This window comes from Schistocerca piceifrons, chromosome 4, assembly GCF_021461385.2.
Source record: "Schistocerca piceifrons isolate TAMUIC-IGC-003096 chromosome 4, iqSchPice1.1, whole genome shotgun sequence".
NCBI classification, from domain to species: domain Eukaryota; kingdom Metazoa; phylum Arthropoda; class Insecta; order Orthoptera; family Acrididae; genus Schistocerca; species Schistocerca piceifrons.
In genome coordinates this window covers 421,278,288-421,306,184 of record NC_060141.1, presented here as the reverse complement: position 1 = coordinate 421,306,184, position 27,897 = coordinate 421,278,288, and the positions used below count along the sequence as shown (strand labels likewise).

The window sequence follows — 27,897 nt, the reverse complement described above, 5'->3', positions numbered from 1 at the left end:
AGGCATAACATATACAAACATAAAATTTTTCTATCTTCTTTGAGGCTGTGTAAAACATAGTTCAACTCAAACTAATTTTTATTATTAGTAACAAGTGGCATGAAGGAGTTAATGTATTCACAAGTTAGTGTAAAGATTAAAAAACTATTAATGAGGCTTTGAAAAATGGCTTAACTGAACTTGTCGATTAATTTGCCTGAGTGTTAATATGAAGCGAGATAGATGCCATTTGTGAGGAAGGTATTAGAAAACCTTATCTGGATATCCATGTCATATTTTTATTTTCTGTAGTTTTTGTAAATTCTTGACGATATTTTATTTAAAGGCTGTAGGCCATGGTCCAGGGCATATTTTTGTGCCTAACATTTCATCTTCCATTGCTGGAGACATTGTCAGAGGCTTTGACATCTCAGAAAGCAGTTACAATCTCAAACTAGCTCAGCAGAATACTCAGAAGACATGAAACTGACACAGTTTAAATCAATAAAGAAAGTACACAGATATCACTGCAAAATATCTATGCCCACTGCTTGCCACAGCAGCAGTATATAAAATCTCTTGCAAATTTGGTTTTTCCCTGCCTTGCAACACCAATAAATCAGCATTAGCCGATCATGAACTGGGACCAGGGAACCACCAAATTTGTTTCTCTGACACCATGATTTTATCAAGATCGAATATTTATTACACAAGGAAGTAAAGAGAGGCCATAGAAATTTAAAAAACACAATCAAAATTAACAGAAAAATAGTAGTAGTTCTGTTAGATAAATTGTGGACATTAGTAATAAATAGAGCTCCATAATACAAGTCATTGCGGCTCTGCAATCTTGGACAACTGTCTCAAGGCATCACAAACTCTGTTGTCTGAATATTTATAAGTAGTTGGACTTGCAGAGCTAGTTTGAGGTTGTAACTGCTCTTAAAGTTGTTATGGCCTATGATGTCTCCAGCATCGGAAGACAACATTAGGTAGAGAAATTGGCCTTGGATCATGACTTGATGCCCGTAACGCAAATAATAACAACAATGCAAATACCGGTTGTGACCTGCATTGTATGATTTCTGTACACTGCTTAAAGCAATAGTCTGTTTAGTGAAGATTTTGTTAATTTCCTTCCTCAGCCTTTCCCAATCTGAGCTTGTTCTTGTCCTTTAATGACCTTCTTTCCTCCATGTGTTGATTTTATTCACAACTGGTACCCAACTGCGTGTAAAATAATTAAAACACCATTTCATTTAGTGTGCTCTCTGCCCTCAGTAGTTCACATAAGGCTAATATTTAATGCTGATTTGAATGAGTAGCATCAATGGTTCATTTAGTATCTAGACAGTGTTTAGTATGATTGGGATCGGCCTTTTTTATTATATTTGTGTAATCAAGATTAGTAGCATCATCATTGTCAAAAGATGCTGTGTTAGAAATACCATCTTAGCTATAAGGATGATTGCTTGTTAGAGACACTTTTTTATTTTGCGTTTCTCAATGCAATTGACATTGACAGACAGAGTAAATATAATTCATTTCTATTTGACTGAAATTTATTAATATGCTCCATGTTTGCTGCCTTTAAAAGAGAGAATTCAGTTAAATTGATGTCTAATGGTGGCAGAGTCATCATTTGTGCCACAGCTTTTGTCTGAGAACTTTGTTTCATTCATGTCATCATTTTTATTTACTTGTTTAATAATGGCCCAGAAATTTTTTTGCTTAATTTGGAAGAGTTGTACATCTTGTGTGTGATACATCTTGTGCATTTAATGATGTTTTGCGAGATCTTTGTCTATAATGAGTTCCTGTAGATTAGATATTGATTGTGGTCAGTCTTTCATGGAACTTATACCTTCTTGTTCATGCTACTATGTTGTATTTTGGGATCCATTACTGCAGTTGTTGGGTTTATTTTAGGAGATGTAAAATTTGATAAATGCATACAGGAATGTGTGTCTTTAACAACAACATTGTGTTCACTACACCTATTGCCGTATATGGTGTGTTGTACGAATTATGTAAGGCATCTGGGTTGGTAGTACCAAATTTCATCCAGATGAAAGTACTTTTGAATTCTGTCTTAATATGTTGTACTGCCAAGATCTGATAATCATGTCATATTGAACTTATCTACTGTGTACTGCCACTTGTGGCATAAACAATGATAATCTCGTATCCTTTTCTATTTTTTGCTAATTTTCTATATAATATTCACTGCCATGCCTAAATGCATTTCTAATCAATAATGTTTCATGAATTAATACATAAATGCCTTGTGCAACATTGAAAGACTAACATAGCAAAGACAGTTTTCATACTATGCGTCTCCACTAAAACCTTTACTTCTTTCCTTGGAAAAAGTCTCAGTTTAGTGTCAATGTGAAAAATGTATATAATGGAAGTGTAGCTGTAATCTTGTCAGTGTAAGGAATTTATATAAATTTTATTATTGTTACAGTGTTTTCTTCCCGTTATTCATCTTGACACCAGCAGCAGCTGTTTCAAAAAATCAATATTGTTGAGGAATGGGATTTGAGGTAAACAGATTTCAGGGTGAAGTCGATGAGGAATTAGTTTGCCCAATATGCTCAGGTGTTCTTGAGGATCCTCTACAGGTGAGTTTTTGTACTAAATTGTGAAGAGTGAACTGTTCATATTTTGTACATTTAAAGAGGCTTTCTGTATTTTTATTAGGCCCCCATATGTGAGCATGCATTTTGTCGTGAATGTATTCAGGAATGGATATCAAGACAACCAACATGCCCAGTTGACCGACAGAATATCACTTCAGCACAGCTGAGGCCTGTGCCACGTATTTTAAGAAACTTGCTCTCCAGGTAAACAATTTTTTTAAGGACTTATCAGTAAATCATATTTCTATGCAGTTCAGTTGTTAATTCTCAGAGAAACATTGATATAGTGTTTCACCAATGACTGAACCAAGTTAATAACAAAGTTTTGTTTTCTTGTGCTGTTTTATGTGAAACATAAACTTGTTCCTTTTCTTTCCCCCTACCAGTAATCTGTCTTTTCGGGCCTAAAACTTTGGTCAATCTTCAACTTAATTTTATGCATTTCTCTTCATTATTGGGCGGTATTGCATTATTTACTTTATGCAATACATCACATCGCATTTCCTTACATTGTAATCCCCCCCCCCCCCTCCCCCTCCTCAATAGTGCTCGTCTGTGCCTCTTGTCGCATAAATTTTTATCCTTTTTTTTCTAGTAGATTGCAACTTTTCTTTTCCCACAAGGACTTCAATCAGTTACTTATATGTTTGATTTTCTCTTTGAAGAGGGGACCTTGCTCATCATCCACATACCTTTGTAATCATTGCTATTCTCACATATGAATTTAGCAGTGTATCTGTTGTGGTTTTATTTTTTACTGTATAGTAAAACTGATGCATTGAAACTTACATCTTTTATTGTTTATGTAATAGTTTCTGGCATAGATAGGGGAAGTGGGACATTTGTTCTATTTGTCTTTCATCTTTGGTGTAATTGCGTGAACTTCTAGGTCCCTGACATTACAGTACCTTTAGAGATACTCAACTGTGTCAGCTCACATTCACCCAAGTGTGAGGTCACAAATATCTGGGGAAAAAGAGAAAGTTGATACTGACTGTCCCCTTATGCTTCGCTCATTGCTGAGAGTACGTCTGAGTAAGCAGTCGTTACCTCTTCTGTTGAGATTGGGGTTGATATGCTGAAAAGCCCAGACAAGTGCAGAGGTTGTGCTTGCTTTGGGAGCTCCAACACTAGACAAATGATGGAAGCCCTGTAGAAAATAGTGAGTGTATCAAAAAGAGGCCATTATCATTGGGCACATTGGGTGCAATTGGCTGCTAAACATGGCTCATGTTGACGTGAATTATGCCTGCTGCTTGGGTTTAGTTCCTACAGGTGACCAGTTGAACTGAAGACTACTGTCACATATATTGTGGAAACTGATCTAAAATTTTGCAGGATGATTTCCAGAATCACTTGTTGTCAACTGGTTTGGAGCAGAGTGCAAGGCTTTTAAGCCAGATGTCCAGACAATTCTGTGATCATTTTTTGATGTGGATTTCTCAATCTCTGCCACCAGAAGGAAAATTTGTGGCAGGAGGAAAATTTTAGGGCTACCCTTAACAGGTCAAAAATGCAATACACACAGAAAATGGGTACTAGGATAGCAGAATATAGTTTATGTACATTGTAGGTATTTTAGGGCAGAGAAACAGGCCTATGAATTACATTCTGGTTTTGGAGAGTTTAATATGTGAACCTCATTAATTACAGCATGGCAGATCAGATAAAGAAAATGTTAATGCAATATTAGTTAACTGGAGAAATGTCACTGAAAAGTCCCCAGAACTAGTCTGTTATAAATGGTGATAATGCCCTCATAATACTTGGCACAGAAATCAGAAGTTAATAGCAGTTAATGCTAATGGGAATATGTATTGTAAAGATATGCTCAACGTAGGTGTTGCAAGCATGTTTGTAGCTGTAATTAATATATCTGGCCAGCTTTGTCAGATTTGAAGTGTGAAATAATTTGAGTGACATTAAATGGGGATGGTGATTCAAAAGTGGTAATTGAGTGCTATTTTGGAAGTGTTGTTGACTCACAAAGGATGTGGCTTACAAAACCTGCAACTGACTAATACTATGATACTGATATAGGAAACTGAACAAAGAGTATAAGAAAGCAAAAACTTCATAAAACCACAAAACTTAATGGACTGGGTTATGTCTCAGCAGTGAAAGGTGTGAGATATTGCAAGTCCTCAAAGCCTGATCTTGTGCAACTACAAGGTATATAACTTTGCTTCCACTGTTTTTTTTTTTCCTCCAACATTTGAGGCTTTAATGAAACATATTGGTTACACATGTATCATTCAAAGTATTTTCCATTGCTGGCCGCTACTTTTTCCCCATCTTTCGGGCAGTGTAAGAATCCCGCATCAAAATAATTGTTTATCTTTTGAAGCGATCCACGAATCGATCCAATTTGTGACTTCTTCATGAGATCAGAAGTGTTAGTCAGCCAGGCCATACGCCATTGCTCTAAACAGGTGATAGTCAGAGGGAGCAATGTCGGGAGAATACGGCAGGTAGGGTAGGACTTCCCATTTTAACGTTTCCAAGTACATTTTGACTTATTTTGCAACGTGCGGTCGAGCGTTGTCGTGCTGAAAAATCACTTTATCAGCCATTTGTCTTTTAATACTCTGCTCAGATGCATCAATTGCATTTGATAACGAGCATCTGTGATTGTTCCGCTTGGTTTTAACGCCTCATAGTACACGATGTCAAGCTGGTTCCACCAAATGCAGAGCATAATCTTGGAGCTGTGACCATTCGGTTTGGCCTTCGATGTTGGAAACATGGCATATCCCCATGATTTTTTGCATATAGGGTTATCGTAATGAGCCCATTTTTCGTCCCCGGTCACAATGCGAGCAGAAATCCCTTCCGTTTTTGCCTCTGAAGCAACTGTTCACAAACATACAAATGCTGATCAACGTCTCTTGGTTTCAGCTCACATGGGACCGAAGTTCCTTCTTTCTGAATCATGCCCATAACTTTGAGATGTTTTGAAATGGCTTGCTGAGTCACCCCCACTAATCGTGCCAATTCTTCTTGAGTTTGAGGTGAGTCTTCCCTCAGCAATGTCTCCAATTCTACATATTCGAAAACATTCTCTCTTCCACCACTATGCTGGTATAAGATGTTAAAATCACAGTACTGGAAATATTGAAACCACTCATGACACATTCTTTCACTAATAGCGTCCTCACCATATGCACTTGAGAGCACTCGATGAGACTCGGCCACTGTTTTCTTCATATTGAAACAAAACACTAACACCTCCTGTAGATGATGAGAATTAGGCTCATAAACTGACATTTTCAATCAAGAACAACTTTATAATGCAGACACAAATTGCCAAATGTTTGAATGAGGTTATGTTGACCGAGGTCCAAGATAACTGCCTGACATGTGCAATCTCTTTCTTTCAACTGCTACTTACCGTTGTCTCCACCTATTGGTAAACGGCAGAAGCAAAGTTGTACACTTTCTATTTATTAGAGCTACTGACTGTGCTCTCATTCTTCATCACTGAAACCATAGATGTGGCTAGCCTCAATCAGTATTAGTTCTCTATGTAGTTTGGGTACTGACATTGTGGAGATTTGTCTCCATGTTTCCTTATTCTGAGTTTCCTTTTTGATGTTACCTTGCAAAGTGAAACATAATTGGTATAGTATGTTTTGTGAGAACTTCCAAGCAACGTTTTTAGACTGTGCAAAATTCCTCTGTTATCATTTGCTGTCTTCAACTGCATTATTTGATGTCTTAGTGGATCATTCACATGCTAGGTCACACATCTGTCAAATCAGCTATCATATTATAATTACAATCCCCTTCTACATTGTGTGTCATGTATAGTCTTTTGATGGCAGCTCTTTGGTTAACAATACCATACATAGTAAGAAGCTTTCATGTTTAATGATCTGCAGATAAAATGTCTTATTGATTCAGTATGTCAGGCGAAATCTGTATTAAGTTACAATTATTATTCTGATTGAGTAAAAATCTCTCGGTGTACATGGCGCGTCAAACCAGGATAAATCTCCAAGCTTTCGACCACTACCTCCATGGTCGTCGTCAGGGCTAAAACTGACTGTCGTGAACTAGCGAAGTTCCCACTTTTATATGCAAAGGACGGCTTCTGATTGGCTAGAATACGTCAGCGATATGGCGCGTAGCGAAGTGGTGCCCTCTACTTCCATAGATGTAGTTGCTATCCCGCGTTGCTTGCAGCGCCATCCCTTGAATCAGGAGGTAAAGTGCGAGAAGTTTTTCTCTGCAATTTTTCTTTATCCAGTGCACTCTTCCAAGTGTTGCTAAGTGCATAGCCGTTGTCTCTATTAAAGTTATTATCGCTAAGTCTAATTTCGACTGCTTCCCGGATCACAGAGTCCCAGTAATTCGATGTGTGGGCTATTACTCTGGTTTCTTCAAATAAAATCTTATGCTTGTTAAGCAGGCTATGTTCAGGCACCGCTGATTTTTCCAAATACCTGTATTTCAGGTGGTGTTGGTGCTCGATGCAGCGGTCGGCAACGGTTCTTACAGACTGGCCCACGTAATTCTTGCTGCATTCGCAAGGAATAGTATAAATTCCCGGTACTCTTAAGCCGAGACTATCTTTGACTGGTCTCAACATTTCCTTAATTTTTATACAGTGGAAATTATTATGAAATGACGGATGGAACAGCCATGGGTTCGCCACTGTCACCAGCAATAGCGAATTTTTTCATGGAGGACTTCGAAGAACGAGCCCTGAGCAGTGCTCACCTCCGCCCATCATGCTTCTACAGATACGTCGACGATACTTTTTTAATCTGGCCACACGGCAGTGACACGCTGCAGCAATTCGTCGAACATCTGAATGGTGTACATCCAAACATAAAATTTACATTGGAGGTAGAGAAGGAAGGGAAGTTACCTTTTTTAGATGTGTTGGTAGAGCGAAAGCCGGATGGACAACTGGGCCATTCTGTGTACAGGAAGCCAACCCATACAGACTTATATCTGCATAGCCATAGCTTCCATCATCCGTCTCAGAAGAGAGCTATGCTGAATACTTTAGTACACAGAGCCAGGACTATTTCCGACAAGGACCACCTTGGTCCCGAGATTAACCATTTGACGACTGTTTTCAAGAGAAATGGTTATTCTGTCGGTGAAATTAAATCAGTATTGTCCAAGAAAGTAAGACACGATGCCGGCCACATACAAGGAGAGGACCAACACATAGCGTGGCTTCCTTTTTGCGGTGCTACAACGAGCAAGATAGCCAGAGTCCTGAAGAGGCAAGGAATAAAACCAGTTTTCCGACCACCTAGGAAAATCAAGGAAATGTTGAGACCAGTCGAAGATAGTCTCGGCTTAAGAGTACCGGGAATTTATACTATTCCTTGCGAATGCGGCAAGAATTACGTGGGCCAGTCTGTAAGAACCGTTGCCGACCGCTGCATCGAGCACCAACGCCACCTGAAATACAGGTATTTGGAAAAACCAGCGGTGGCTGAACATAGCCTGCTTAACAAGCATAAGATTTTATTTGAAGAAACCAGAGTAATAGCTCACACATCGAATTACTGGGACTCTGTGATCCGGGAAGCAGTCGAAATTAGACTTAGCGATAATAACTTTAATAGAGACAACGGCTATGCATTTAGCAACACTTGGAAGAGTGCACTGGATAAAGAAAAATTGCAGAGAAAAACTTCTCGCACTTTACCTCCTGATTCAAGGGATGGCGCTGCAAGCAACGCGGGATAGCAACTACATCTATGGAAGTAGAGGGCACCACTTCGCTACGCGCCATATCGCTGACGTATTCTAGCCAATCAGAAGCCGTCCTTTGCATATAAAAGTGGGAACCTCGCTAGTTCACGACAGTCAGTTTTAGCCCTGACGACGACCATGGAGGTAGTGGTCGAAAGCTTGGAGATTTATCCTGATTTGACGCGGCATGTACACCGAGAGATTTTTACTCAAGAAATACGTCGCGAAAGACTTCGTAGCCATATTATTCTGATTTCCTGTTTCTGATTGGTTTATTTACTTCTGGAAATGTATTTGTTTCCCAGTGGTCTACATGTCTCATAAACGTTATGCATTGTCACTTCTTTCCTCTACCCGGGTCTTCTGCATAAAATTCAGCATCAGTTGGGAGCCTCCTTACTGGAAGGTTTCTTCTTTAGATGTAAGAACTACTTTGATTACCCAACACTTTATTTGCAGAAAAAAGATTTTTCCAGGTAGAGAAACACTTTTATAACAAACGTTAGACAATATCTGGCTAGATGGAACCATACTTAGTCTGTAGAGTTTTTGACACAGTTGCTGTTGCCAGTAATGAACTGCTGACTCATTTACAGTGCAATGGTAAATTTTATGAGTAGGAGAGCTGCAGAATCACTTTTAATGGACAAAACAGCTAAAATCTAGAATATGGTAGTGCCAGCAGGTTGCATTTTCTCAACAGTGCAGGGTGTAACGGAACCTATTAAAGGCTTTACTTTACCAAAGTATGTGATACCCTCCAAATTCAACCAGTTTAACGAGTATTTGATTATAGAAAAGTTATTGTGTATGTTAACAATGATTGCATAACATGTCTCCATAAACAGTCAACCCATTAAATTATACTGAATAACTGACCCACACAAAAGTTAATATCACTTGATCACTGATACAGCAAATGTTGTCGTGTAAAAACACTAAGTTCATCTAAAATAATTAATATGAAGTACAAAAAATAGTGACCAACTGACGTATTTTGGATCTCCTTAAATAAAAATCACCCACTGAAACCTATTTGTTCACTAGGACCGTTTTCACTCAGTATTCATGTAAACACTCCTATTTTAGACAAAAACCAATGTAATTCTTAATCGTTCATGTTATTTACTTATTTAGGCAAATTAGAGAAGTCAATTGACAAACTTCTAAAAAGCTGCCTTTTTGTAACAAAGAATTATCCTGTCAAGTCAAAAAACCTGTCTGTCATTTTAATAACCTGTTAAATTATGTCACTTGATATAAATTAATAACTTTTCTGCACAATTTACGATAACAGATGTACGTGTCACTTATAAATTATATCTCTTGTTAGTAGTTCTTTGACAAGGTTACAAATACAAGCAGCAAGCAGCAGCGATTTCCATAATGCATTTTAATGGCGCCAACCTAACATCAAGTGCTAACAAGCTCCGTAAATGGGAGTGAAATAGTGAGATTATAGCAATATCTACGACTAGGCGACCATTACAAGGGGTAGGGAAGTTATTTATTTTATACAGTATGTGGGAGGATAGGTTTAGGTAATTAGTGAGTAACAATTAAAGAGGAAATTTTTAAGCAATACAAATGGACCAGTAAATATTCTTTGCTTATTACTTGTGATTACATTGAGACATGAATGGTTGAAAGATTTCCTTAATTGCTGTCACAGCTTAAATATGTGTTTCATGTTGAAGAGTATGGTAACAAACTTACCTGTGGAGACTGAAGTATATGTTAAAGAATAAAGATGCAAGTGAGAAAAATAAAATTTAATTGGGGGTAATGTTACTTCCATTGCAAGTAATCCATTATGGGTCAATTTTATTTCAGGTTATATATAACATGTGATAATGCAAGCTATGGCTGCACATCAGTAATGAAACTGGACTCTTTATCATCACATTTGGAAGAATGTGAACATAATCCAAAACGACCTGTAACATGTGAACAAGGCTGTGGCCTGGTAATTCCTAAGGATGAATTAAAGGAGCACAACTGTGTGAGAGAACTGCGTGCATTGATCCACTCACAGCAGCAAAAAATGACTGATTTCCAGCAAGAGATGGCTGAGCAACGTTTCCAGATAAATGAACAAAAGCGCGAACTACAGTTACTAAAGGTATGTGTCATAAATTATCATATATTTCATGCTTAAACTATGTTTTGGAAAGATTGAAACTGAATAAATATTTCCGTTTTGTATATAGGTCACACTTTAAATTCAAACAATTGCATAATCCAGTTCATTGTTTCAAGCTTTTCCCATTTATAACCTGTACAAAGCACCAATCACTTCCATATAAAATATGTTATTTTCTGTCAACCATTCTTGTATCACACTTTAAAATAAGTATACTAATTAATAGTGTCAGAAACTATTTTTATTTTTAATCTGCTTCTTACGAACAATCTAAGTGCAACTAATAAAAATGGTGTATGGTGAATAATAACTGATTTTGATGCCATCATCAGTGAGTGTAAAGATTACATATTTCAATTGCCTAATAGATAGGCTAAAAGGGGATTAAGATGTGGGGGAAAGAAGAGTCACATGAAAGTATTTTTTGCATCCATAATATTTGTACAGTCTGGTACATAGACCCTACTTTGTAGTCAAATTATGCATCTTCAGAATAACTTTATCATACTGCTTTCTCCCTGACAGATGATTGCTTTAATGATTGTGATTGAAAGAACTTATATTAATCAGTTTATTATTAATTAAAACCAAAACGTGGGACAGTGTCACCAGTATTACACGAGAGAGAGAGAGAGAGAGAGAGAGAGAGAGAGAGAGAGAGAGAGAGAGATATTACACAGTCACAATAAAAGAAGCCCAAAACAAAATAAGTAAAGTCTTTTAGGTGGACAAAATTGACTTCACAGAGTGTACCCATAGCAGAAATTATGGTACATTGAAACTGATATAACAGGGCCTTCGTTGTGGTAGCAGCCATTGGAACAACCCTTCTCACCTTACCCTTTGAATGACTTGCAACCTGGGCAAGCCTTTCTAGATGGTACTGTTTCAGCAGCTTGTGTGTCAAATGTCAGCTAGAAATGTTTTGTGGGATGTTGGTAGTGGTGATGGTGGGGTCACTGCTTTTAGAAAACTGTTAATCTTGGATGCCCAAAGGACAAAGTACGTGGCATTCTGCTGACCATGACAGAACAAAAACCTGCCTTGAAATATATGAAAATAAAATTGAACGTACAAAATTGTGGAGTAAATAGTGGTTCCTGACAAATGACAATGGTTGAATAATATGATGTCGGATGAAACCGTATGTTACCACATATCTTACTTCTCTCCATTAGCATCACAGGGACCTTCCCTTCCCACCACTTGATTTGAACAAGGTACTTCCAGATCATGTCAGTTCACTGGAATGTGGTAGCCTTCTTTGCCACAAAGGTGGGTATTGCACCTACTGATAAACAAATGCAAATAATTGCCTTTACTACAGTATCCAGTGATTCACAAATGAAAAATTATTAGTTTCTCAGACTGAACCTGGAAATTACAAAAAATATTTTACTATTAAAAAGTGGGAGCTATTCTTGCTATGAAGGTTTTTTAGCTTGGTATTTAAATTGTATTGTGATTATTGCCCTTGAGTTACCGTAAATAGTCAGTGACTTGAAGCAAATTTTAATAAGCTGTAGCAACATCTATGTAAAAAATGGCTATAAGAAAATCTCCGGTAAAGATAGCTACTCAAACTGTTGGCACTAATGTGCATTTCATGCAACTGTTTCAGCTTCGTGATTGGCAGCATCTTAATCGGCTGTTAGGGATGTTAACATGGGGCTGGAGAAGGCGTTGATAGCAGAGGACATGAGTCACATTGCATTGGTGCCAGTTGAGTGTGTCAGTAGATCGGGTTTCACTAGGCATGGCCTGCACCTCAATAGGTATGGGAAGGGGAGGCTGGCAAAGCTTATAGGGGACAGTGTGGTGGGCGGTGATGTGAACACTCACGGAAAAATTCCTGTAGTAGTTGGTGCTAGAGCTGCACATTTTTAGGTTGAAGTCAGCTGTTACGTATACTTGCTTAAAGGAAGTCCCTCTAACTAAGGAATCACCTTCAGAGGAGGTCAGGAATCCACATAGAGAAGGAATTAACACATTTCATCAAAATATGAGGTGTTAGAAATAAAGGTAGTGAACTGCTTATGGATGTTGACTCTGATATTATTGGTATATCAGAGTACCACTTAAATAAATTGACACTTCAGAGGCTTCCTTTACCAGGATACAGATTATCTGGCTGTTTTTCAAGGAGTTCCTGGTGGAGTGGGGAGTGGCCATTTACTTAAAAAATCCGTATTCCGTTTGAATCCAGAGACATTGGTACTGCACTGGACAGATATTTGAATGTTGTGCAGACAGTCAAATTTAGCGAAACGAAACTTCTAATTGTTGTTGTTTATAGATCCCCTAACTCTGACTTCAGAGCATTTCTGCTCAAGCTAGAGAGGGTTCTTGGTTCACTTTATAGGAAGTAACAGAAATTAGTTATATGTGGTGTCTTCAATATTAATTTTGTATGTGATTGTGCAATAAAAAGGATGTTGGCAGATCTCCTAAACTCATATGATCTGATGCAGGATGTGTTTTTTCCATCTAGGGTGCATGCAGGAGAACAGTAGCACAGCCATAGACAATATTTGTATTCATTCCTCGTTACTAGATGGGCATTCTCTTAGTAAAAGGGTGAATGGCCTTTCAGACCTTGATGCACAAATTTTAACACTAAAAGGCTTTTGTACTCAAACAAATGTTGCATACTGTTACAAACTATGTAGGAAAGTTAATCCAATGGCAGTCGAGAGTTTTTTAAACCTTGATAAGGAACAAGAGTGGCAGGATGTTTATAGTGCCGGTAACACAGTTCTCATGCTCTTTGAGAGTTGATTTCCATTAGAACGCTCTAAATGGGGTACTAGCAGGAAATGGCAGCCTGGGTGGCTGACTAGTGGGATAAGGATATTGTGTAGAACAAAGCAGGTATTGTATCAAAATAGTCACAATCAAGCTACAGTAGCCCTTTACAAAGAGTATAGTGAGGTGCTTAAAAATGTTATTAGAAAGGCAAAGAGTGTGTGGTAAGCAAATAGAGTAGCTAATTCACAGAATAAAATTAAAACCATATGGTCAGTTGTGAAGGAAGTGTCTGGTCGGCAGCACAAGATCGACGATATAAAGTCGGTTCGCAGTAGAAACATTTGTTACTGATAAGTCAGATGTATGTACAGTATTAAACAACCATTTTCTGAGCATTGCTGGTGAATTAAATCAAAGTTTAGTTTCTACAGGTAATCATATAATGCTCTTAGAAAATGCCTTTCTGAGACTGATGGCTGAAATACTCCTCTGTGATACTGACAAGGGGGATATTGAGTCAATAATTAAATCACTGAAGACTAAGGATGCTCATGGAAATAATGGAGTGCCTAGCAGAATATTGAAGTACTGTGCTGCACGTTAGCCCTGTACTTAGCCATTTTTGTAATTTTTGCTTTAGGAATGGTCAGTTTCCTGAATGATTAAACTACTCAGTAGTAAAGTGGCATTATAAAAAGGAAGAAAGGGATAATATAGACAATTTTAGACCTATATCTATGCCATCAGTGTTTGCTTAAGTTATTGAAAAGGCTGTGTATGTAGGGATAATTGATCATTTTATATCACATAATTTGCTATCAAATGTATAGTTCAGCTTCAGAAGTCATTTAACAACTGAAAATGCTGTATTCTTTTCACTGTGAGGTACTGTATAGGTTAAACAAAAAGTTTTGAACACTAGGCACATTTTTTGATTTAACTAAGGTGTTTGTGTTGATCACAAAGTGGTGCTCCAGAAGTTGGACCATTACAGAATATGGGGAGTAGCTCACAATTGGTTCACATCTTACTTTAACAACATACTGCAAAAGATCATTATTCAGAATGGCTGTGATGTGAGGTCCGAGTGGGGTACGGTCAAATTGCGGGGGATCCCCCATGGATCAGTGTTGGGGCCATTCCTGTTCCGTATTTATATAAACGATATGCCCTCTAGTATTATGGCTAATTCTAAAATATTTCGGTTTGCTGATGGCACTAGCAAGTTTGTTGTGTGCAACATGGGCTCTGTTTCAAACAGTGCAGTTCATAAGTTATGGTTTGTAGAAAATGAACTAATGCTAAATCACAGTAAGATTCTGTTTTTACAGTTTCTAACACACGATTCAACAAAACCCGACATTTTAATTTCACAGAATGGGCATATGATTAGCGAAACTGAACAGTTCAAATTTCTAGGTGTTCAGATAGATAGTAAACTGTCATTGGAAAGCCCACATTCAGGATCTTGTTCAGAGACTTAATGCTGCCATTTTTACTTATCGAATGGGGCCTGAAGTAAGTGATCGTTTAACATTAAAATTAGTCTACTTTGTTGACCTTCATTTGCATATGTCATAGCAATATTAGCTTATTCCCAAGAATTATCAGCTTTCACTCAGTTAATACTTGGCAGAAATCAAACCTGCATTTGAATCAGACTTCCCTAACTCTTGTGCAGAAAGGTCTGCAGTATACTGCTGCACAATTTTCAATAAGCTACCACAAGAGTTAAAATATCTTAGTAGTAACCCATACGCTTTCAAATCAAAACTGAAGAGTTTCCTCATGGGTCGTTCCCTCTATTCTGTTGAGGAGTTCCTTGAAAAATTAAGCTGATACTAATCTTATAAAATGTTGATTGCATCTACTTAAACTTATGGCTTGACTTTTTGTGGGTTCATAAACATTTTGTGTGTTATAACTTTTATGTTGTAATTTCATGTACTTAGACGTTCCATAACCTTGGAGATTTGCTCCCCAATTTGGTCCACCAAACTAGACGTGTAAATAAATAAATAAATAAATAAAAATTTCAAACTTCTAATTATAGGTGCACTTCAGCTGTTTGAAAAATGCTTAAATTGTTGAATGATAGAACACTGATAAATTTTTCACAGCATAACTCCTGAACTGCCTCTAAGGTAGCTTCAATAAAATTTCTCTCAGAAAAAATAAAATATGAATTTAAAAATGGAATTGTAACATTGGCATAATGCTTATGAGGTCATTGTTATAAAAATCAATGTTAAAATTTGGTCCAGCTGCCTGTTTACAGGGTTAAAAAAGAAACACCGAAATTTACATATTTCAAAAGTCGAGCCTGCACCATCATAATAACCATAAAGCAATCTCTAAAAGTGACCAATATAAACTGTCCAATCACAGTAATGTGACCACATGCCGAAAGGCTGAATTACCGCCTTTTCAGTGCAAACTGCTGTGACATATGCAGGAAGAGCGTAAGTGAGGTTCTGGAAGGTACCAACAGAGGTGTGAAGTTGTGCTGACTAGTGGCATGGCCAGCTGCACTAGGTTTCTTGATTGAGGACCCACGGCATGATTGAGGTGTCCCACTGATTCTCGATAATGTTTAAATTGGGGGAGTTGCTGGCCAGGGGAGTATGGTAAACTCATCCTGGTGCTCTTTGAACTACACATGTACACTGTGTGCTGTTTGACACATTGCATTGTCTTGCTGGTAGGTGCCATTGTGCTGAGGAAAAATAAAGTGCATGTAGTGTTCGACATGGCCCACAAGGATGGAGGCATACTTGTTCTTCATTTGTGCCTTCAAGAATGATGTCGTAACCCATGGAATGGCATGAAAGCATTCCACAGACCATAATGCTCCATCCTCAGGTGTGGATGCTTCTGACAATTATTGCAGGGTGGTTGTTTTCAGACATTTCATGCCAGTGGGGCATAAAATAGAAGTCATCCAAAAAGGCCACCTATTGTAACTCAGTGGATATCCAATTGTGGTATTGGCATGCAAATTCCAGCCTTCATCAACAGTCAACAGCAGTTGGGCATGTGCTCCAGAGGCCCATACGCAGTAGTCCGCAGAATGGTCATTGAGGAGACACTGTTAGTAGCCCCTAAGTTGATTTGGGTGGTCAAATGTTTCAGTTGTACATCTACTTGTGCGCACATATCTCGACTCTACTTGTGCGTACACATCTCGACAGCTGTTGTTCACCCCTGTCATTTATGCCCTCTGGTGCACCACAGTTTCCCTGGCTCCAGTTTTGGATAGGGCTGTTTTTCTACGCTTAGTATACTTTAACTATGGCAAAACAGGAATGGTTTACAAACAATGGAAAGGCATCCACCCTAGGACTCAAGGCTAATGATTATGATCTTTTGGACGTTAGATAAATCAATCCATTTCCGCATTACGACAATGACTCTGTTTTTTGCATTCTTTGGACATGCTTTATATACCATCTGCTGCTAATGCTGCCATCTTCTGTCTGAGAGTGGATATTACACATTGACTTCAAACATAGGCGGTGGTCACATTAATGTGATGGTACCGTGTAACCCCCCCCCCCCCCCCCCCCCCCAATGAACCATGGACCTTGCCGTTGGTGGGGAGGCTTGCATGCCTCAGCGATACAGATGGCCATATCGTAGGTCAACCACAACGGAGGGGTATCTGTTGAGAGGCCAGACAAACATGTGGTTCCTGAAGAGGGGCAGCAGCCTTTTCAGTAGTTGCAGGGGCAACAGTCTGGATGATTGACTGATCTGGCCTTGTAACATTAACCAAAACGGCCTTGCTGTGCTGGTACTGCGAATGGCTGAAAGCAAGGGGAAACTACAGCCGTAATTTTTCCCGAGGACATGCAGCTTTACTGTATGATTAAATGATGATGGCGTCCTCTTGGGTAAAATATTCCGGAGGTAAAATAGTCCCCCATTTGGATCTCCAGGCGGGGACTACTCAAGAGGACGTCGTTATCAGGAGAAAGAAAACTGGCGTTCTACGGATCGGAGCGTGGAATGTCGGATCCCTTAATCGGGCAGGTAGGTTAGAAAATTTAAAAAGGGAAATGCATGGGTTAAAGTTAGATATAGTGGGAATTAGTGAAGTTCGGTGGCAGGAGGAACAAGACTTTTGGTCAGGTGATTACAGGGTTATAAATACAAAATCAAATAGAGGTAATGCAGGAGTAGGTTTATTAATGAATAAAAAAAAATAGGAGTGCGGGTTAGCTACTGCAAACAGCATAGTGAACGCATTATTGTGGCCAAGATAGACACAAAGCCCATGCCTACTACAGTAGTACAAGTTTATATTCCAACTAGCTCTGCAGATGATGAAGAAATTGATGAAATGTATGACGAGATAAAAGAAATTATTCGGGTAGTGAAGAGAGACAAAAATTTAATAGTCATGGGTGACTGGAATTCGTCAGTAGGAAAAGGGAGAGAAGGAAACATAGTAGGTGAATATGGATTGGGGGGAAGAAATGAAAGAGGAAGCCGCCTTGTAGAATTTTGCACAGAGCATAACTTAATCATAGCTAACACTTGGTTCAAGAATCATAAAAGAAGGTTGTATACCTGGAAGAATCCTGTATATACTAAAAGGTATCAGATAGATTATATAATGGTAAGACAGAGATTTAGGAACCAGGTTTTAAATTGTAAGACATTTCCAGAGGCAGATGTGGATTCTGACCACAATCTATTGGTTATGAACTGCAGATTGAAACTGAAGAAACTGCAAAAAGGTGAGAATTTGAGATGGGACCTGGATAAACTGAAAGAACCAGAAGTTGTAGAGAGTTTCAGGGAGACCACAAGGGAACAATTGACAGGAATGGGGGAAAGAAATACAGTAGAAGAAGAATGGGTAGCTCTGAGGGATGAAGTAGTGAAGGCAGCAGAGGATCAAGTAGGTAAAAAGACGAGGGCTAGTAGAAATCCTTGGGTAACAGAAGAAATATTGAATTTAATTGATGAAAGGAGAAAATATAAAAATGCAGTAAATGAAGCGGGCAAAAAGGAATACAAACGTCTCAAAAATGAGATCGACAGGAAGTGCAAAATGGCTAAGCAGGGATGGCTAGAGGACAAATGTAAGGATGTAGAGGCCTGTCTCACTAGGGGTAAGATAGATACTGCCTACAGGAAAATTAAAGAGACCTTTGGAGAGAAGAGAACCACTTGTATGAATATCAAGAGCTCAGATGGAAACCCAGTTCTAAGCAAAGAAGGGAAGGCAGAAAGGTGGAAGGAGTATATAGAGGGTCTATACAAGGGCGATGTACTTGAGGACAATATTATGGAAATGGAAGAGGATGTAGATGAAGACGAAATGGGAGATAAGATACTGCGTGAAGAGTTTGACAGAGCACTGAAAGACCTGAGTTGAAACAAGGCCCCGGGAGTAGACAGCATTCCATTAGAACTACTGATGGCCTTGGGAGAGCCAGTCATGACAAAACTCTACCATCTGGTGAGCAAGATGTATGAGACAGGCGAAATACCCTCAGACTTCAAGAAGAATATAATAATTCCAATCCCAAAGAAAGCAGGTGTTGACAGATGTGAAAATTACCGAACTATCAGTTTAATAAGTCACAGTTGCAAAATACTAACGCGAATTCTTTACAGACGAGTGGAAAAACTGGTAGAAGCGGACCTCGGGGAAGATCAGTTTGGATTCCGTAGAAATGTTGGAACACGTGAGGCAATACTAACCTTACGACTTATCTTAGAAGAAAGATTAAGGAAAGGCAAACCTACATTTCTAGCATTTGTAGACTTAGAGAAAGCTTTTGACAATGTTAACTGGAATACTCTCTTTCAAATTCTGAAGGTGGCAGGGGTAAAATACAGGGAGCGGAAGGCTATTTACAATTTGTACAGAAACCAGATGTCAGTTACAAGAGTCGAGGGGCATGAAAGGGAAGCAGTGGTTGGGAAAGGAGTGAGACAGGGTTGTAGCCTCTCCCCGATGTTATTCAATCTGTATATTGAGCAAGCAGTAAAGGAAACAAAAGAAAAATTTGGAGTAGGTATTAAAATTCATGGAGAAGTAGTAAAAACTTTGAGGTTTGCCGATGACATTGTAATTCTATCAGAGACAGCAAAGGAGTTGGAAGAGCAGTTGAACGGAATGGACAGTGTCTTGAAAGGAGGATATAAGATGAACATCAACAAAAGCAAAACGAGGATAATGGAATGTAGTCAAATTAAATCTGGTGATGCTGAGGGAATTAGATTAGGAAATGAGACACTTAAAGTAGTAAAGGAGTTTTGCTATTTAGGGAGTAAAATAAGTGATGATGGTCGAAGTAGAGAGGATATAAAATGTAGCCTGGCAATGGCAAGGAAATCGTTTCTGAAGAAGAGAAATTTGTTAACATCGAGTATAGATTTAAGTGTCAGGAAGTCGTTTCTGAAAGTATTTGTATGGAGTGTAGCCATGTATGGAAGTGAAACATGGACGATAACTAGTTTGGACAAGAAGAGAATAGAAGCTTTCGAAATGTGGTGCTACAGAAGAATGCTGAAGATAAGGTGGGTAGATCACGTAACTAATGAGGAGGTACTGAATAGGATTGGGGAGAAGAGAAGTTTGTGGCACAACTTCACTAGAAGAAGGGATCGGTTGGTAGGACATGTTTTGAGGCATCAAGGGATCACAAATTTAGCATTGGAGGGCAGCGTGGAGGGTAAAAATTGTAGAGGGAGACCAAGAGATGAATACACTAAGCAGATTCAGAAGGATGTAGGTTGCAGTAGGTACTGGGAGATGAAGAAGCTTGCACATGATAGAGTAGCATGGAGAGCTGCATCAAACCAGTCTCAGGACTGAAGACCACAACAGCAACAACCGTGTAAAAAATCATCAAGAACAATAACAGTAATAATAAAATAATGTGGCTACTTCCGTTGCAGCCATGTCCTCTCAAGATGTACATTCGTATCACTTTCAGCCGATAAAAGTAGATTGAAATTGAATTCCATGTGTTATTCTGGATACTGGCCGAGTCACAGTAACAGCACTATGCATACACAGCCAGTGTTTTTTCCTGAAGGCCACCTCCCGCAGGCAAACATAGAAGTAACATATATGAGCAGTTTGTGATTGTAAACATAAAATCCAAACAGAAGCTTTTCAGATCTTGTTTAATATCTATTAATTATTGACTCCACAGATGAGATTTAAATTTCTGGACTACCAACATAGTCGTATATCTTTGTTTCTTTGGTGTTCTCTTTGGATTTCATGTTTACATTCATGAAGTGCTCACTTGTATTAGTTAAGAGTTTGCCTCCAGGATGTGGCATTCAGGAAGATACACTGGCTATATATGCATATTGCTGTTGTTGTGATGTTGCCAGTACCCAGGACAACGTATGTTCTGTTTTAATCTATTTTACCAGTTGATGGCAATGTGAATTTGAATCTTAAGAGGACAGGGTGGAAGGAAAGTAGTCATGTTATTTTATTATTACTTTTATTGTTCTTGTTTACATTTTATATTGGACAGTTTTAAAGAGTCTTGTATGACTATTCTGGTGATGAAGGCTTGAGCTTCAAAATGTATAAATTCTACAGTTTTTTACACTGTAAGTAAGTGGTTGAGCTGCCATTTTAACATTGACTGTGAATCATGTAGCACATCATAAAGAGAATTCATTGTTGGAATTCAAATATTTGTGCCCACAGTATTTCCATGTGTCTTGGCTGGCACATTATAGACAAGAGATTAATAACATTATACTTAGATTTAGAGACAGGAAAGCTGTAGTAAAAAGAATAAAATTCTCAGCTAAGATTGGAAAATAACATTTTCAGTTGATAGTATGTTGTGTTTAGGATAAAAGTGTGAATAAAGTGTCACAGAATTCACACAATAAAAAGAGAAATAAAATACATGAAGGATGTAAACATCACCTAAAGTTTGCTTACATGCTAGGACACTGAATGTGAAAATGAAAATAATTTGATAACAGACAACGAATTATCAGTTGTGGGAAACAGTTCGACCATGAAAAGAGGAGATGTATAATATTACGTAGGAGATGTATAATATTACGTAGGAGATGGATAATATTACGTAGGAGATGGGTAATATTACGTAGGAGATGGGTAATATTACGTAGGAGATGGATAATATTACGTAGGAGATGGATAATATTACGTAGGAGATGGATAATATTACGTAGGAGATGGATAATATTACGTAGGAGATGGATAATATTACGTAGGAGATGGATAATATTACGTAGGAGATGGATAATATTACGTAGGAGATGTATAATATTATGTAGGAGATGTATAATATTGTTTATTATTTTGTATTTGGAAATAATTTCATAAGACATGTGTTTTCCTTATGTTTGATGGAAGTGTTATTAATTTAAGAACTGGCTATTTGGTGGTTCTGGTATGGTACAGTATTCATTTCACCACTCCACAACTTTATGTAAATATAAGGTATATTATAATATTGCAGTCTTGCTAGTCTTATTATAAGGTCATTCAATAAGAAACCCATTTTTTAAAGAATATGTTAAGAGAATGGGATACAACACTGTAATTTTTTCAACACAATCCCCCTGAACTTCTGTGCACTTATACCAGTGCTGGACAAGCTTCTCAATTCTACGTGCACAGAATTCTTGGGGAGTGGGTGCGTAACCAGTTATGCATTACTGCCTAGACCTCACCATCATTGTGCCTTGAGCCACTAAGAGCTTGTTTCAATGAATTTAAAATGTGCCAGATCTCAGGAATACAGGGGTGAGGTAAGCAGGTGAACTTCACATCTCACTGCACACACCCACGTACTGCTCATTTTGATATCAAATGTTTTGAAAACCATCTCGCATGCACAGTATTGAAAGTCAGTACATCATAAACAATGTGGTGGGCTGATCTGACAGTAATGTTCATTGTTGCTGCAATATCACTTGCTGTAATATGCCTGTTTTCTCATATCAATTCTGCCAATGCTGTTCTCTGTGACTGCACAGAGAGAACTTCCTGGACCCGGCAAATATTCAACACTTGTTACAACCTGTTTGAATTTATCTGCCCAGTCATACTCTTGTGTTTGACTCAAACAACTTTCAACGTATTGCACTGCCACGCAATGGTGAATTTTGATTGGTTTCAACCCTTCAGCTAACAGAAATCTAATGACCCCTCCACTGCTCCACTTTGGTGCAAACGTGCAAGGTTTGTGCCATCTTGTTTTAATGATTCTCAATATCCCATTCGCTAGACAGGTGTGCCAGCCCCTTCTGGAAGTAGTTCTAGGACACCATCAAAAAATAAAAATAACAAAGAAGCACAAACTTTGTTGAAGTTTTGTGGTTTTTATACAACTTTTCTGGTTATTTATTGAATGGTCCTTGTCTCCTGAGCAGTGAGTTCAAAAAGAATGATTAGAGACATTCTTTCAGGATTTTATGCGAGCAATGCGTATATCCAATCCAGCGATGAGAGCTATAGCGGACCAAATGGAAAGAGATGAAGTGTTGAGGTGGTCCAATTCCTTGACAAGGGCAAGAGTAACTAGATGGGGTGGAATGATTTCAACCCCTGATGATGTTTTGCAGGTAATAAGATGTCTAAACATCAGACATACAAGTATTTGATACTACCACATAAGTTCTGCAGTTAATACTCTCTGCAGTTTGTGTATGCTTGTATTAAATCTTGTAAGCTCTTTATAAGAATGATGTCGGTAGCCTCTAAAATATATTGTATATTCAAACATTTAGTTTTCTCTCTTCAGCTGGCTATTTGCTAATTACAGAAATATGGATAACTGCACATGAAGGCTGCCAGTATTTTCTAAATTATTCTTTTCTCCTGAAATGAGAACCCATTTTTATCTGTGTGCCATATATGGACACTTTTCATATGGTAGGGAACAAATGTCTGTGGTTCACTTGTACAAGCCTTTCAAATGGTCACCTTTTAACAACTTGCATGTCTGGTTTGTCACATGTTTAACTATTGGTGATTGTGATGTGTGTACGAGAAGTGAAGCATTTTATCTTTTGTTGGTATTTTTCTTCTTTGAGAGAGAAGGGAAGGGTAAGAAATCCAGTGTCCACACCAAATGCCATAGAGTCTAATGTCTTCATTCAGAGGACATTTTGACTAAGTTTTTATTGTATTCATAATAATTTGGGATTTTTTAAAAATAATTTTCCCTTTATTTAGGAAAACTGTTGTACACTGTTAATTGACCATTTCAGTCTGAGGGAGGTGCCAGTTTAGTTATTGGTCATTGTCTCAAAGACATGCTTAATTTTTAAGTACAGCTTTCCATTAATATCTGTATGAACAGTGGACTAGTGTTCAAAAAACTGTAAATTGTTATTGGCCCCCTGAACTGAACCTTTTTGTTACAGACTCTAATGCTGGTAAGCTGATCGATCATGAGCTGTTCGTGATCACTGAGAAATCAGTGTTAAAGTTCTGTTCTAGCCCATTTTAAAATTATCGTTACATGTACATTAATATTTAAAGTTTGTGTGGTGATCAGTGTGTATACTTCCCGGGAGATCTGGGAAAAACCTGGGAATTTTCTCATCCAGGAAATACCCAGAAAAAACATCTGAATTATTAGAATTCCAGGAACTTTTCATTGTTTTAGTTTTCAGTTAATTTTTTTGTAATTTTGTATGGTAAGGCTTGGTACTCTATAACAAAGATTATCTTCATCCTGCTGCTGCAGAATAATACTGCAACTGTAAAACATAAACAATAAAATAACACAAAGAAAATGCACTATTTACAACAGCAAAAGACAGTGCACAACAGGTGTCTGCTGACAGCAAAAATGTCGAAGACTATGATGCAACACTTGGTAACAACAAACTGCTTTCAATGCGGGTCCCATGAAAAACACTTGTGGTCCTTGTTTAGGTGAGTGGGACGTCACAAGTGATTACATTTCTAATACGTTGTGGGGAAAATATTGCGAATGGTGTTTTGAGAAGACTTACTTTCAAAATAAATTTCCTTTCATGCAAGGTGAATTATGTTGTGTGATGAATTCCTTAAATCGTGGAGCGTTAAACTCTCATTCAAAATTTAACACTTTGAGGACCAGCCACTTAGAAAAATTTTGGGCTCAGAAGACCAACCATTTATGCCATTATTTGAAATTTTACTGCCATATTTTTGTTTGATATGTCTTAAAGGGTAACACATGCTGAAAAAGACCAAGCTTCAAAATTAGTTTTGTAGATTACAAATTATGCATTAAAAATGGCAAAAAGTGTAATTGTCCTTCAAAAAATTGTGATTTGAATTCCTGAGCAGCTACACATGTAAGATGCTTTTCTATAGAAAAGTTGAAGTGCTCAGCAAAACATGTACTCAGCCAGGTAACCCACAAAATATTCAGTGCACAACAATGAAAGCTATAATTGTGCTTGTCAGAAATAATCAGCTGCTGCAATTTAAGCTGTGCCTGTAGGATACTGCCCAGCCACACCCTCAGGGAAAAAAATAAAAAAAAAGTTTTGACAATCAATATTATATGTAAAAGCTTAGCTTTTCTTGTAACTATACTGTATATATAATAATTTAAACCATTAACTTTTCCAACTTTTGTGTTCGCACTGCTTAACGAAGATGTTCCTATTGGCTGGCTACATCATGGATCCTGTGCTCTGAATATCTGTTGTCATTGTCTGGCTAGATCACATTACATGAGCTGTGATTGGCTGGCAGAAGAGCATCACAATCTCGATTTCAATGCTTTGCAAGCTATGGTGCTGTCTGATGGAATGTATGTTTATATTTTCATAATAAAGTGCCGGGAAGTTTTATGTTCCTGTATAAAACATTCACCATTCAAAGGATTGATAAGTTTTACAGCTCTGAGGAAAAGTATATTGTTACTTAACACAGAAAAAATGTAATTTCACCTGGGATGTAGGGTATTTTCACCCAGGAAAAGTGTAATTTCACCCGAGGCAGTTTACTCTTGACTAGGAAATCCTGGATTCCCCCCCCCCCCCCCCCTTTCTTTGTCTGCGTATATATCCTCAGTGAGGTAGGGAGGCAGTGAATTAGCAGCATATCATATGCAATCAACAGATTCATTGTCAACAGTGTTAAATCTTCTATGTTTTTCCACTGGCACATAGAGTGCATATTTACTGTAATAGGTTACTCCCCTCTCGCTCTGAAGGAATCGAGGACACAGTAAACAGCTCTCCACAGACACTATAAAGAGGAGGGTTTGCAGAAATACATTGCAAGCCATCTTAAACGCCTAAGTTCAATACTTTTTGGGGCCATTTTATGGGTGATCCAAACCACAAACAAATTTTGTAAACTGCTGTATCTTGGCCCCCCACCCCCCCCCCTTTTTTATGTCTTTTTGCATCTTGTTATGAAGTTATTCTTTCCATACAGGAAGTCAACACTACCCTTAAATGCTTCCTGTAAAGATGTGAAATGAGAGAACAGTAACTTATAGTCACATCAAGGTGTGTAAGTATGTTATTTCTCTTATTGCAATCTATTGAGGATTTGGAACAACAGCAGGTCAAACTATAATTTGGTGTCTGTAGTTTTTGTAAAACTCTTTAAGATGAATAACAAGAAAACTCCTGTGAAAATGACAAGACCAGTTTCCTTCCCATCCTTCACCAATCTGCACTTGTGCTCTGTCTCTAATAAAGTTGTTGTTAAATGCTAACATTCTTTCCTCTATATCCTTGAATCTGTAATTGATAGTACACCAGCTTGAAAGGTTCAGCAGCATTCAAAAAGATTATCACAGGAAAAAAATGCATTCACCACTTTTTGTTAGCATAACCTCAAAGAGGGCACAATTAACCTTTGAAAGGCAGAGTAGTATCCCCCACCCCTAGCCAATGCAGAAAACTTCAAGGCAGCTTAATAGAACTGATTGTAAGATACTTTCACTGTGCTGAGTTCACGGGACAAGCTAATAATTTCTTGCTACGTATGATTCTATTAATTTAAAACAAAGTTCTGTGTCATGAATACATAGAGTTCTAGTATTTTCTATCTACCTACCTTTTTTAGTTGTCAGTAGAATCGTGTGTGCACTGTAGAAAATGTTTATAGGACAGTTCTTAGGCAGTTGCTATGTATAAACTTGAGAGAAGTTGGAAACAGAGATGTTAAATTTCTTATGGATTAAATCTATATTTAAGATCAGCTTCACACTTTTAAATGTTGTAACATCTGTATTGCCGTACATCTCCCTCTTCATTTGCGATAGTAGATTGTGGCTAGATTGCCTAAAAAAGTTTAAGCCAGGTAGTGAATACAAAAACACACAGCAACTGCTAGGAAAAGATGTAAATTTAATCTTGGAATGCAATCCTTTCATGTGCTATTTTAAAGCATCGCAAGGGTGAAATGAAGTAGGCTGTGGGAAATATTTGAAAGCAATGGCTTAAAAAAAAACTGGTAATAATTGTTACCAGCTGTCGCAAATACAACTCTACTCTCTTAGGCAATTCCAATGACAAGTCCATAAAGCCTACAGTAACTAGTCTGTCCGTCCCCAGTCTTACTCAGCCTCTTCTGGAACGTCGTGGTAAATAATGGAAAGCAATATCTTTAGTAGGTATTAAGATCCAACAATAATACTTTTATTATCTTACTCTTTGCCTCTCTGAAGATGACTTTCAGGAAGCAGTCCATCTGTTACCTAGTTTAGTAGTAGCATTCATAGTATACTGGATGACTTGAAGTTTCAGCTGCGTTAATTGTAGTTGGCTAGAGTTGAGACAATGATGGATAATACACTTGCCAACTACACTTACATTCTTGCTGTTGTTTAACAGAGAACCACTATTTCTCCAGCAACTGCTTATGTCCAATTAAACAAACTTTTTCATGACTAGGTATGTTAACAGCCTGTTGATTTCAGGAACACTCATGATGTTTGCTTGAAAAGCCCCAGTTGAGTCCAAAAGTTGTAGTATACTGTATAGTTGGCGCACGCGCGCGTGTGTGTGCGTGTGTGTATATGTGATTATTTGTCCCTATTTTCTTGTGGATGACACTGGATGTGGAGCAAGAGTGAATGCCATTGCTCGTGCAAAACGTTCCAGAATGTCTACATTCTGGAATTGCGGGCAAGAGGGTTGCTGAATAACATTCGTTTCAGGAGGATAAGGCGATGTCTCACACAGCATACTCCAACAAATGTTTCCAAACTGTGTGATATCCCACTTTTGCAAGGTGAGTTGGCCATCCTGTTTCCCAGATTTAACAGCTCTGGATTTCCTCCTGTGGGGTATGTAAAGGGCCTTTGTCAATCTTATGCAGACAACCAATGAACTTAAGGGTGCCATTTGCCATGAAATAAGTGCTATTCCACAAGATACATTAAAATGTATTATGGAAACCTTCCCATGATGCCTTCAGCAGTGCAGTATGTCATATATTAATGCATTGCTGCCCTGTATATTTCCGGTGGGAAAATTAACAACAGAATTCAGGTTATAAATGTTAAATAAAGTTTGTAAATTATTTCTTTTATCAGGATCTTTCAGAAATTTAACATCAAATTCTCCCTAGACTGTCATTTGCTTTCTTTTGTCTGCTAGGTGACATAATAATGACTCCTTTTTCCCTAAAAATGTGCAAAAATTTCCCCGTGGGGATCTATACTTACAAAT

At 38.0% G+C, this 27,897-nt stretch overlaps 1 protein-coding gene across 2 annotated transcripts in view; it reads left to right on the top strand.

The window, feature by feature from the left end:
* LOC124795234 (E3 ubiquitin-protein ligase NRDP1) overlaps nucleotides 1-27,897 on the top strand; it is a 59,870-nt gene that overhangs the window by 12,479 nt on the left and 19,494 nt on the right. For both annotated transcript variants that reach the window (XM_047259160.1, XM_047259161.1), the window contains exons 2-5: nucleotides 2,450-2,606; nucleotides 2,686-2,828; nucleotides 10,176-10,464; nucleotides 22,669-22,824. In XM_047259160.1, the coding sequence (XP_047115116.1) occupies nucleotides 2,517-2,606; nucleotides 2,686-2,828; nucleotides 10,176-10,464; nucleotides 22,669-22,824 (678 nt within the window). In that variant the 5' untranslated portion in view covers nucleotides 2,450-2,516. The remainder of the gene's footprint in view (nucleotides 1-2,449; nucleotides 2,607-2,685; nucleotides 2,829-10,175; nucleotides 10,465-22,668; nucleotides 22,825-27,897) is intronic.